The 11733-nt window shown below is 50.4% G+C and overlaps 1 protein-coding gene across 2 annotated transcripts; it reads right to left on the minus strand.

Moving 5' to 3' along the window:
- Nucleotides 1-4028: 4028 nt before the first annotated feature.
- Nucleotides 4029-11320, minus strand: TLR4 (toll like receptor 4). Of its 2 annotated transcripts, none has more exons than XM_065418889.1 (3): nt 11216-11320; nt 9782-9948; nt 4029-6279 (listed from the first exon to the last, which is right to left on the minus strand). In XM_065418889.1, exons 1-3 carry the CDS (start codon nt 11318-11320, stop codon nt 4029-4031), a joined length of 2523 nt encoding a protein of 840 aa, XP_065274961.1. The 2 variants fall into 2 exon arrangements, with proteins under 2 accessions (XP_065274961.1, XP_065274962.1); XM_065418890.1 differs by having other exon boundaries at nt 9782-9945; nt 11216-11227.
- Nucleotides 11321-11733: the final 413 nt, after the last annotated feature.

Consider the following 11733-nt stretch of genomic DNA (forward strand, 5'->3'; position numbering starts at 1 on the left):
TACAGTCTTTTGGGAGACAACCCAAATTTGTGTGTGTGTGTGTGTGTGTGTGTGTGTGTGTGTGAGAGAGAGAGAGAGAGAGAGAGAACTCTACCATGCAAACAGTGGCTTTGCTGGTCCACAGTAGGTGTGTGCACTTGTCTAGATACAAATCCCCAATGGAGATGAGACCCAAAAACCTAGGTTCAATGGGAAACACTATGGGAACTCAGCACCTGACCCTGCACCCACTGAAGTAAATGGCAAAGCTCCTGTTGTCTTCAAGGGTCCATGATCAGCTCTGTAACCAGCTCATCACCAATTATTTGCACCATCTAGCACAGGGATGGGCAGCCTTTCCTGCCCACATCCCACAAGCACAAAATACTTTCCGGGTGATGGGACGGGCACTGCAGGGCTAGCGGGACTGTCTTCTCCTCCATTCTCATGAGATGCACCAGGAGTGTAGGCAAAGCTGAAGCTGCTCTGGGAGAAGCAAAGCAAAATTAACTCGTCCTTGTCGTGGCTTCAGCAGGGACCCCAGGTCCTTCTGGCTGCTTGCCTAGAAAAGGGTACAGGGAGAAAAAAGAGATGTAGGAGGCTGTAGGAGGCCCAGGATGTAGGAGACCCACGTTCAGTCCCTGCTCTACTGATCCTTGACCAGCTCTTCTCTGTATGCTATTCTCTGGACTACACTCTGCAGGTTGCTTAGTGCATTTGCAGTGGATCAGCTGGAAACCTTTGCTTGCTGTCAGGAGTCTCTCCAGGGAAGCTCATGTCGCTAGCCAGACCGGCTCCCCGACCTATCAGCACTGGTATTCCCCATAAAAAAAAACCTGTGATCCCCCAGAATTTATATTCACTCCAGACACTAAGAAGCAGCTACCATACACCAGGGTCTACCGTCTCCTCGGCTCTCTGCAACATGGGAAATGAATTTTCCACGTTCTTAGAAGCCCAGCACTACTGAAGCCATGTGATGCTACAGACAGCCGTCACGTTTACTGAGAGGGGATAGACAATTTTCCAACTTGCAAAAACAAAACAAAACAAAACAAAATCAAACAAACCCTCAAACGTGTGTGTGATGCTGTCTCGAATGCTCAGAGAGCTCTGGAGAGCCCCAGCCTGTCTCCAGCCCCTAGCCTTTTCTGTCTGCTTACCCCTTCCAGAAGCAATGATGGCTTTCACACACGCTCACAGCCAGCAGGACAATCTGACTGGGGTATCCTAGGGCCACGTCCATAGCTGAGTCTGGAGCGGAGGGGAGTGGCGGTCAACTGGCCTGCCTTTAAATTGTGGATCCGGGAGGTTCTGACAAGAACATCCCCAGCAACTATTCTGCCTAACTTGGCTCGATATCCAACAAACGCTCACCATCGAAACAACACGTCTGTCCTACACCCTAATTATCATTCCCTGGACCACTTGCCGGCTTTCCGAAACCCATCATTATAATTATAATCAAGGATCATAGGACACTGTGATTTGTACCTGCAATACAGTCACCCTGTGAATTGTTTGTAGAAGAGACATAGAGAGACCTGCAGCTTCAGTGCCGTTCAATTCAGGAGCAGTAACTCCCACGCCATTTGATTTGTCCCCTTTCATTTTCTAATTTAAATTGTAGCTGCTGAAAACCAGACTTATAGTTACTTTGTCCTCTGCGCTCTTCTTTAGCCTCGAACCGAGAAACCTTGAGAAATGCCCTTGATCGCTGCACCTTGAAATCCTTCCTCTGGCTTCCCGTGCCTTTCCCCCCGGCGAGGAGACAGGGTTTGTTTGACAAGGCGCAGTGCTCCCGGACGGTCGGTCATGCCTGAAGTAAGAGACACAGCACTCTGGAAATGACTGCAACAGTACTTAGCAAATGCAAAATGGAGACAAACTCACTGCAGGATGCAAATGCAGCGTGAGTCCAGTTTTATTAGCGGCTTTTGCACACAGTTCCTCTTTTGAAACGCAAAGACACTAGAGAGATGACTGTGTCACCAGTGAGTAGTGATACAGCACATTGGGAGGTCAAGCGAATTGGGCTTATGCCGGCACAAGCCACCCACTGAGACTGGGTCCTCCCTGGGAGCAGGCTTCTGCAAATATAAGACTTGAGTCTGATCTCCCTCACACCTGGCTTCAGCCGGAATATTCCTTTTGATTTCCACCTGAGGAAGATCAGAATCAGGCCAGCATTTTGACTAAACGGTAGACCTGATTGCTCACAGGACCCCACCAAGTTTATGCTGGGATACCGTCACAGATTTCAGCAGGGTTACACCATAGTCAAACTGGACTGACTCTCCGATTCACACCCAAAGCCTTCCATCCAGCTGTACAACGAGCAAGATCCCATTGGGTAACACATGTCCCAAGAGCTCCACCATCATACCTAGTCAAGCAGGGGGCTGGACGCTTTGCTGGCCCCTAGTTCTCCCAACAGTTCTCCATTGCATTCAGCTATGCACCTCTCCTCTTTCTCTCATTTGTTACAGGCCTAGGCTCCGCTGCAGCATTATACTAAAGGTCAAAGTCGCTCCCGCTGAACGAAAGGCAAAACTTCCCGAACAAGGATCCACCCCGTATAACTTAACAGTGGAACGCTGGACAGTGATTCCTACATCGATGTGTCAACAACCCACTTCATCCCTCTGGCTCCCAAAGCCAAATTCAGAACTGGGCTGAGCAGTGACATCGATAGCAGAGAGCTCACTTCCTGTCCCAGTCACACCTCCGCTGCCCCAGCATACCGGGGAGGAGAGGGTGTATCAAGACCAGGTAGAGCAGAGCTCTGTTATTTCTGATCTTCCACTGGGGTAAGGCCCGTCATGCCAGCGGTGGAAGTAAGAGCAGGCCCCCTGAGGCCCTACCTTCTGCTGGGGCTAGGTGGCTTGGACCGGAGAGCTACCACCAACACTCTGCAGCTGCCACTCTTGGAGGATCAGGGCCAATACCTCAAAAGAGCATATTTGCCCCCTGCCCATAACACTGTGAGTGGACAGTGGCTCAGGACTGAGTCCCAGGCAAGAGCGCCCCCTTATGAAAGCACTACCACCGTGTTGTTGCCTCTCATCCCAAGGCCAGACCAGCTTAGAACGGCTGCAGCCACAGATGGCCGTCAGGCCAGCCTGTCCATGTGGAAGCATCCCAGCTGCACCTGACACCTTAGTTCGCAAGCTCTCCCTTAGAGGAGGCTGCTGAACAAAGGGCCTAGAGCAGGGGAGGGCAAACTACGGCCCAGGGGCTGCATCCGGCCCTTCAGATGTTTTAATCCAGCCCTCGAGCTCCTGCCGGAGAGCAGGGTCGGGGGCTTGCTCCACGAGGCTCCCAGAAGCAGCAGCACATCCCCCCTCTAGTTCCTACACGTAGGGGCAGCCAGGGGGCTCCACACGCTGCCCTGCCCCAAGCACCGCCCCCGCAGCTCCCATTGGCCAGCAAATGGGGTGAATGGGAGCAGCAGGGGCAGCGCCTGCGGACGAGGCAGCACGCAGAGCTGCCTGGCCGCGCCTCCGCGTAGGAGCCAGAGGGGGGACATGCTGCTGCTTCCAGGAGTTGCTTGAGATAAGTGCCGCCCGGAGCCTGCACCCCTGACCCTCTCCCGTGCCCCAACCCCTTCCCCATCCCTGATCCCCCTCTCACCCTCTGAACCCCTCCATCCCACCCTCCTGCACCCCAGAGCTCACCTCCACACCCGCACTCCTGCCCCAGCCCAGAGCCCCTTCCTGCACCCTGAACTCCTCATTTCTGGCACCACCCCAGAACCCACATCCTCCATCCAGAGCCCTCACCCCCAGCCACACCCCAACCCCCAATTTCGTGGGCATTCATGGCCCACCATACAATTTCCATACCCAGATGTGGCCCTCGGGCCAAAACGTTTGTCCACCCCTGGCCTAGAGTTTCGCTGGTTCCCCACTCTCGTACTTCAGGAGAATTAAATTCCTCCAGCTCCAAAGGAAACAACTCCTGGAGACCCAGCTCCTCAACCCCAGCTTTCAGTCAGGGCCAGGCAGAGAGAGCAAGGAATGGGGAAGCACCATCATCGTTGGTTCCCATTAGTTTCCCCCCCTTCCTGGTTCTGTTTTGCCATCTAGCAAGGCCGTTCGCAGCTGCCTCCAGAAGAGGTGCCTGCTTATTTCCCTGTCCTTCCACTCGAGGTAGGTGTTCCTCTTCAGGTAGCGGGACAGCCCCAGCTTACGCCTCAGCAGCACCTTATCCACTTCCTCCAGGACAATCAGGATGATGCCAGCTCTGCCCTCCATGAACTGCCAGGACTGGGCGATCTCAAACTCAAAGCTGCACCACTTGCTCTCCATGAAGTGGTTGGAGATGACGGCGATGACTTTCCTGCTGCTCAGGAACCCTTCGTGGATGATGTTGGAGGCGACGGGCACCCCTGGCGTGAAGTCCCGGTAGTGGAGGCAGAGGTGGAAGGGGGGCACTCCCCCCTCCAAGGTCTCAACCAGCTCCTTTCTCACCCACTCAATGTCCTTGCTGGAGTGGATGACAAAGGCGTCGTAGGTGTCGTCCCTGTCCGCGTACCGCCTGCACCCGCTGAGCAGCACCAGCCCGTAGTACAGGTTGAAGTAGTATTTGTAAATGAGGAACAAGAACACAGCTCCAGCGAGGGCCGTGCCCACATAGACGGCCACCAGAACGGCACTGAACTGGCAGGAGGAGAGGTCAAAGTTCAGCACACTCGCATTCTTCAGGTGCTCAGGGCTGATGCAGACCATCAGCTCGGTGCTCAGGAGCAGCTCCCCGTGCTCCTGGGCCCACTTCAGGAAACTCAGGTGGTTGCAGGAGCAGACAAACAGGTTGTAAGAGAGGTCCAGGTGGACCAAGCTGCTCGGCAGGCTCTCCTGAGCGTTTTCTGTCAAGACAGTCAGCTGGTTGCTGCTAAAGTCCAGGACAGTGAGGGCCTGGAGAGGCTTGTAGGCTGGGTGGTCAAAAGTCAGCAGCTTGTTGTGGCTGATGTTTAGCTTCTGCAATTTACCAAGGGAAGAAAATGTGCTCAGAGACACCTGTATCACTTTACAGCTGGAAACATCCAGGGTGAGCAGCTGGGTCAGGTTCTTGAAGCTGTCGCCCAGGTTGTTGTCCTTAAAGGAGTTGCCAGCCATCTTGAGCACTTGCAGGGACGCTAAGCCATAGAACACATACTGGGACTCGACGTGAGTGTTGGTGTAGGAAATATCAAGGTAGATGAGTTTCCCAAGGGAGAAGAAGACAGGGACGGTGCCAAGACCATACAGCTTTGAGTGCTGAAAGTCCAGAGATACCAGCTCATTGAGAGGCAAGCCTCCGGACATGCTGATTATGGAGTTGAAGCTCAAGTTCAAGTGCTTCAACTTTGGAGTCCCACCCAGGTGAAAGGAGCAGCATTGGATGAAGCTGAGCCGGTTCTCACTCAGATCCAGGACCTCCAGGTTAGGCAGATCCACAAACTTCTGCTGGAAGCCAGTGAGGTATTTGCTCTTGGTGATCCGAAGCAGTCTCAGCTCTTTGAAGGAGGACAGCTTCAGGGCAGGCACCTCACTGAACTTGCAGGTCTTGCATTCCAGCTGGTGTATTCTGGAGGCAGTCGGGACCGCTGACACCTGGTCGAGGTAGAGATCCACCAGCCGAACAGTGGAGGTGTTGACCAGGCAGTCGAAGAGAGTGTCTGTGCCATTATTAAACCTCTTGAAGCAAATGAACACAAACTCCTGCAGCTGCACCAGACACAGTCCATCCAGGAGCCCATTACTGAAGTCCTCCACTCTCTGAATGTTCCTGAACTCTCCAAGCACTAGTCTGTGGACCTGTAAGCCAGCAAGGCCTTGGATGCAAGCCTTCATAACACTGGTGTTCTCAAAACAAGCCCTCAGAGACACCTCATGAAGATGAATCCCCTCAAAGGAGCCCGGCTGAATATATTTTATATCATTGCTAGACAGCACTAATGTTAGGTTGAGCCCCTTCTCTCCTTGCAAAACATCCAGGTCTCCTATGGAGATAGATGAGATCTTGTTCGATTGAAGGCTCAGGAATCGGAGAAAAGTCAGGTTGGAGAAATATTTGGGGAGCTTCAAAGAGTCTACATTGTTCGTGGCCACATTCAGCTCCTGCAGAGTATGTAAATGTCCAATGGGCAGGTCAGCTAGCGAGGATATGTTGTCTTCCACAGCTACCAGCTTCTGCAGGGATGTCAAACTATAGAAGGCTTTTGGTCCCAGGTGCCAGAGGGGATTTGCAGTCAGAATCAAGGTGAGCAAGTTAGGAAGATCCTCAAAAGCATAGTCTTCAATTGTCTGGATGTGACACCTGTTATGCAAGAAAAGAGAACAATATACATGAAGCATTATCACTTCTGTCACACGCACATGCACATGGGTACTGCGTTACTGCACTGGGTGCAGACGCCGTGTCATTATGCCAGGTGCAGGTGGGTATGGAGCATTACCAAGCTAGGCAGCTTTGCAGACACAACATTATCAAACCCAGGGCAATATTATCACACCAGATCTATGTGTGAACACAACATTATCGCCCAGAGATGCAGACCTGCCCAACCAGGCAGAAAGAAATCAGCTTAGCGGAAAGGAAAGGAATGCTGACATAGAGAAGACGTCTCTCACATCTCTTCTGCCCTGCCTAAATCTGGAATTAAATTTGAAAGCAAGGGATTTACAGAGCTGTCTACAGTGAGGCAGAGTGCAGGCTTCCTTTACCGCCTCTCAGTCCTAATCAAAAGCACCCATTGACATTCTAGGGTTTCATCACCACCAAAAGGCTTTAAAACAGAGGCTGAGCTTTTACAAGGCACCTAGGTGATCTGGGTACCTCATTCCATTTCATTTTCATGGGAACTTGACTCAATTTCCTCAGGCAGCTCTGACAATCTCAGCCTTCATTTCTGGAATGAAAGGAAACCTTAAACTCAGAAGAGTGCCGCAGAGTTACCAACAAGCCATGGGAAGACCCTAAATCTACATCATGGTGCGGAATGTTGTATGTGGCTGAATCTGCTTGGGGCAGTCTGCAGGATTTGAACCCAGAACCTTCAGTGCTAAAAGCATGATCCTCTATCGCTTAAACGAACAGACTAAAAACACCACAGCTGGAAGCAGTAGCAGACTCATAAACCTCTTACGTGATTCAGGCATGAAATGTGGAAAATAACCCACATACTCCTAGTATGGGTTACATGCTAACCTCCCCTAGGGAACCTCACCCTGAATGTCTAAGGTCTAGTGGGGTTCAAACCCCATGTTGGATACCCATTCTATAATAATAATACTATCTTGCTCTCCTATAGTGTTTTACATCCATAGATCTATCTCAAAGCACTTTACAAAGGAGGACAGTATCATTATCTCCATTTTACAGATGGGGAAACTGAGGCACAAAGCGGTGACATGACTTGCCTTTGGTCTCCCAGCAGGCCAGTGGCAAAGCTGGAAATAGAACCCTGATCTCCTGAGTCCTAGTCTAATGCTCCATCCACTAGGCAACACTGCCTCCATCACCAAATCTCCTATATGACCCATTCACTCTATAACCAATCCCACTTGGTTCAGCAGACAGGTTTAAGCCCAGGAGCTTCAGCACCATACACATGAACCTCTACCACTTGGCCTAAGGGATTTAGGTCTGTATTGAGCAGTCCATCCCTATTCAGCAAAGGTAAGCACAGGCTTAAGTGCTTTGCTGGATAGGGGGTGTACATAAGCATGTGCTAAAAAAAAATTGCTGAATTGGAGCTTTAGCCCTTCAGTTCCAGCAGCAGAGGCTCATAAGGAGTCAGGTACATGGATTTTAGTCCGAGGTGAAATCTGAGCTCTGATTGCTAGTCTAAAGGAAACTTTCCCTAGAACAATTTAGAACACAGCTTCAGCTCCTAGCATCCGGAAAGGAAGGAAAGGCCGACTGCTCCTCTAGGCAATGAGAGTTAGTGAGGGATTCGCGTGCAGGGATACAGGGTTCTACCCTGAACCTCAAAACCTTCATGCTACAGCTCGGTCTACACTTAAAATGCTCCTGCGCTCCAGTGTAGACACTCACTACAAACGGGAGGGGTTTTCCTGTCGCTGTAGTTCATGCTCCTCACCGGGTGGCAGTAGCTATGGACTGGTCTACATTGGACTGACCCAGCTACGTCACTCAGGGGTGGGAAACATCCACCCCCTGAGCGCCGTAGTTCAGCTGACCTCAGACAGCGGTAGGTCGATGGAAGAATTCTCCCGTTGACATAGCTACCGCCTCTTGGGGAAGTGGATTAATTACGCCGACGGGAGAACCCCTCCCATTGGCACAGACAGTGTCTACACTTGAACTGCTGCATTGACGTGCCTGTGCTGCAGGAGAGCTCAAGAGGAGAGAAGCCCTGGGCTGATGGAAGAATTTTTCTGTTGACCTACCCCGGGGGTCAGCTGGCATTTCTGTTTCGCAGAGGGGTGGATTTTCCACTCCCCTGAGAGACGTAGCAATGCCCAGGTAAGTTATCAGCGTAGATCAGCTCTGAAACAGTTCATTGGGCTGGAGGGAGACGGGCACAGGAACAATTTTTGTAGTGGGAGTGCTGAGAGCCATTGAACCAAACTGTAAACCCTATTTAAACCCCCCAGCACCCCTAGTTCCAGCACCTATGGACAGGCCCCGTAAACAGCTATCTGAACTTAAAAGGGACTAGCCTCGACAAGCACAGCAGCATTCAGCAATTGCTCAGCCCCGGTGTCGGATTTATCTTATGCTCAGAGCGGAATTCATCCCAGAGCAGATATCCCTCATGTGAGGCCAAAGGCAGCTCTTAAAACTACAGCTCAGACCTCATGTGAGCCTCTAGCGGGTGTAGGGTCTGAAATGGGCCATCGGAGCTGGAGAGAATTTCCATCATCAGAGGAGATGTGCCAGTAAGTACATGGTCTTAATTACCGCGCAAGCTCTGTGGGGTGGGGCGCTTTTCTTCTGATGTGTCTGTAGAGTGCCGCGGGTACCAATGCCTCTATGTAAATAATAGTAATCATTATTATTAATATAATTCACCGCTCCCATTGAATCTTTAAAGTGCAGTTCAGCTCTGTAGGAGTGGTGTCACTGGGTCTCCACATTTACTGTCTCTAGGTGATCTCCAGGCTCAAACGTGCCCTGTTTACCACTAAAAAGATGCCTATTTCTTCACCTGCAGCCCACAAAATGCCATGTGAAACTTGCACTGGGTACTATCTATCTTGTGCACAACATAATGCAGGTTGTGTAAGACAAATATGGGCTTCACTTACTTCTGTGACACCCCATCGCCTCCAGATTATGTCCTCAGTGACACCCGTGCAACTGCTTTACTGCCCATGTGCTGTCAAAACAAGGGGTCGCGGACTGGAACTCAGGAAACAACTCTGCTGCTGATGCACAAGAAGGAATGGACTCCAGCCCATCGTCTCTTAGCGGAGTTGGCTCTGACAGTCTAACAGAAGTAGTAAAGCAGAACGCACCCAGGGAGCAGATCCTTTTAGTAAGAAGGTGCTACCCTCTGCACAGTCAACTTTTCAGAGCTTCTGCCTGGGCATCCACCAGTGAAATGAAGTGCAGGAGTTGCACCTTAGAACAGCATCATTGTGATAGCACTGCGCAGGAGCCTCAATTATGGTGCAGGATTAAAACCCTTTTTAGCCAGAACCACCCTTTGAGCCACACAGACACAAGAGCAAAAAGAACAGTGCCTGTCCCTATGTCAGTGCATTGGTGAGTCTGAAACAGGATCAATCAATGTGACGCAAAAGCCCTGTCTGCATCCAGTAGGACAACATCAATGTGAAAGGTTCCATACCTAGTGAGGTCCAGAAACCTCAGTGCAGGAACTGCTGAGAAATAATTTGAGGTCAGTGATTCCAGTGGGTTGAAACTCAGATCCAAGTTCTGGGTGGAAGGTGGGATTTCATCTGGAACTCCAGAGAGGTTCAACTCCATGCATCTGTAAGTTATGTTGGTGATCTCCTGCAATATTCACAGAGCCGATCAACAGCTAGATTCCACAAAGTGCCGGAAAGTTAAACCATCAGAAAGCTATAGCTTGCAGGCTAAATATCTCTGTAACAGACAGATCCTCTGGGCCGCACTGAGCAACAGGAAGCAACATCATGTACAGTCCAAGCATCTGCATCTATTCTTGTAATAGCATTTCTGCTTCCCAAACCAATAACCAATATAATTGCAAGTGTAATCAGGTGCAAGTCCTCCGGATTGTGCCTACTTATATCAGAGGCAAATCTGGACCAGAGCTTTTAAAGACCAGATTCTATGTGACGCTGGTAATGCACCAGGGAACAGATATACTCTCAGACAGTAATAATCCTAAATCAGCATTAAACTTAATTCTTAAAGAATATTTAACTTTATTTCTTATAGAGCTCGTTTATTTATAAAGGTGATGTCTGGAAACAACCAACTCAGCAACAAGTTGCTGACCAGTGGCTGCAAAAACAACTCTGCAACATATTACAGTAACAGCCTAAAATATCACAGCTTGCAGTAGTAATACTACAGGGTCTGAGGTCTGGTCTGCACTACAGAGTTAGGTCAACCCAAGACAGCTTATGTCAACCTAACTATGGAAGTGTTGACACTTAAATTTCACTCCCACCAACACACCTGCACTGCTACGCCGACTTAATAACTCCACTTCCGCGAGCAGCGTAGAATCAAGGTTGATGTAGTTGGGTCGACACAGCATCAGGGTAGACACCGCGTTGCTTATGTCGACTGTTACTGGCTTTCAGCAGCCCTTCCACAATGCCCCACGCTGACTGTACAATCGATACAAGTGCTCCTGGTGAGGACTCGCACCGCCGACACAGGGAACAAAGAGCAAACACGCACAAGCAATGTAATTACTACGGCAGCTGTATGCTGACGTAAGTTAGGTCGACTTAATTTTGTAGCGTAGGCATGGCCTGAGTCTATTGCTGTAGGAGAATGGGATCCATTGGCTTCTCCTGGGGTTAATAACTGCACCTTAGCAATACCAAGCAAAGGGAAACAAAGCTACAATAGGTCAAAGCTACTTTTTCTGTGCTGGGAGCTGGTTTAGACCAGGATTTCCATGGTGGCGTATGCTTTCTGCAAAGCTGCGGAATACTGCTGGCAAAAGACAATACACCCCACAGGAAGATGAGCACCCAGCACATCAGAGACACAAATTTCACAGGCTGGGGAAAGCTGCTCTTGAGAAACAAAAGGATTTGGTTATTTAGAGATCACGTACCTCCACACAGGGGTTGAGGCTGCTGGCCATTAACTGCGACAGGAAAAGCGTGGCCAAAGACTGCACAAAACAGGTTGAAAAAGAGAGAGCTTCTCTCCCGAACATCTTCAGGAGGCGACCATGCGGTGGAAAGAACCGTAAGTGAAAATAAAAGACTCTAGCAGGACTCTCACCGCACCACCAGTGCCCAGAACCTGTTCCCAAGGGCAAAGGGAGGAGGAGGAAGTGAAACTGAAAACAAGTCGGCTCTGAGACGTGCTCTGAGAACAACACTCTTCCGCTCAGTTGCTTGTAAAGAAGAGGAAGTTACAGGAAAACATGACCTCATGGGCAAGAAGCCCAGAGGCGCCTGGGTCCCGTCAGAGCAATCATTTGATGCCTCAGCTTAACATGGAGTAAAAAGGGAACCCCACCCCTTTGGAACTCATCTTTCCTGGGAGAGAAAAGGCATCCATCCCACACACTAATACATCTGAATGCACTAGGTGCATCCGGTGTTGGCACTGGGTTTACCCTCA

This window comes from Emys orbicularis, chromosome 18 (assembly GCF_028017835.1).
Source record: "Emys orbicularis isolate rEmyOrb1 chromosome 18, rEmyOrb1.hap1, whole genome shotgun sequence".
Lineage (NCBI taxonomy): Eukaryota > Metazoa > Chordata > Testudines > Emydidae > Emys > Emys orbicularis.

What these genes read in the sequence shown, in the direction of transcription:
- TLR4 (XM_065418889.1), bottom strand. Translation starts at nt 11,320, where the DNA reads ATGTTCGGGAGAGAAGCTCTCTCTTTTTCAACCTGTTTTGTGCAGTCT. An exon ending in GCCTCAACCCCTGTGTGGAG is followed by an intron (nt 9,949 to 11,215) that starts GTACGTGATCTC and finishes TGAATATTGCAG; the next exon opens with GAGATCACCAACATAACTTA. An exon ending in AGGTTTCTGGACCTCACTAG is followed by an intron (nt 6,280 to 9,781) that starts GTATGGAACCTT and finishes CTTGCATAACAG; the next exon opens with GTGTCACATCCAGACAATTG.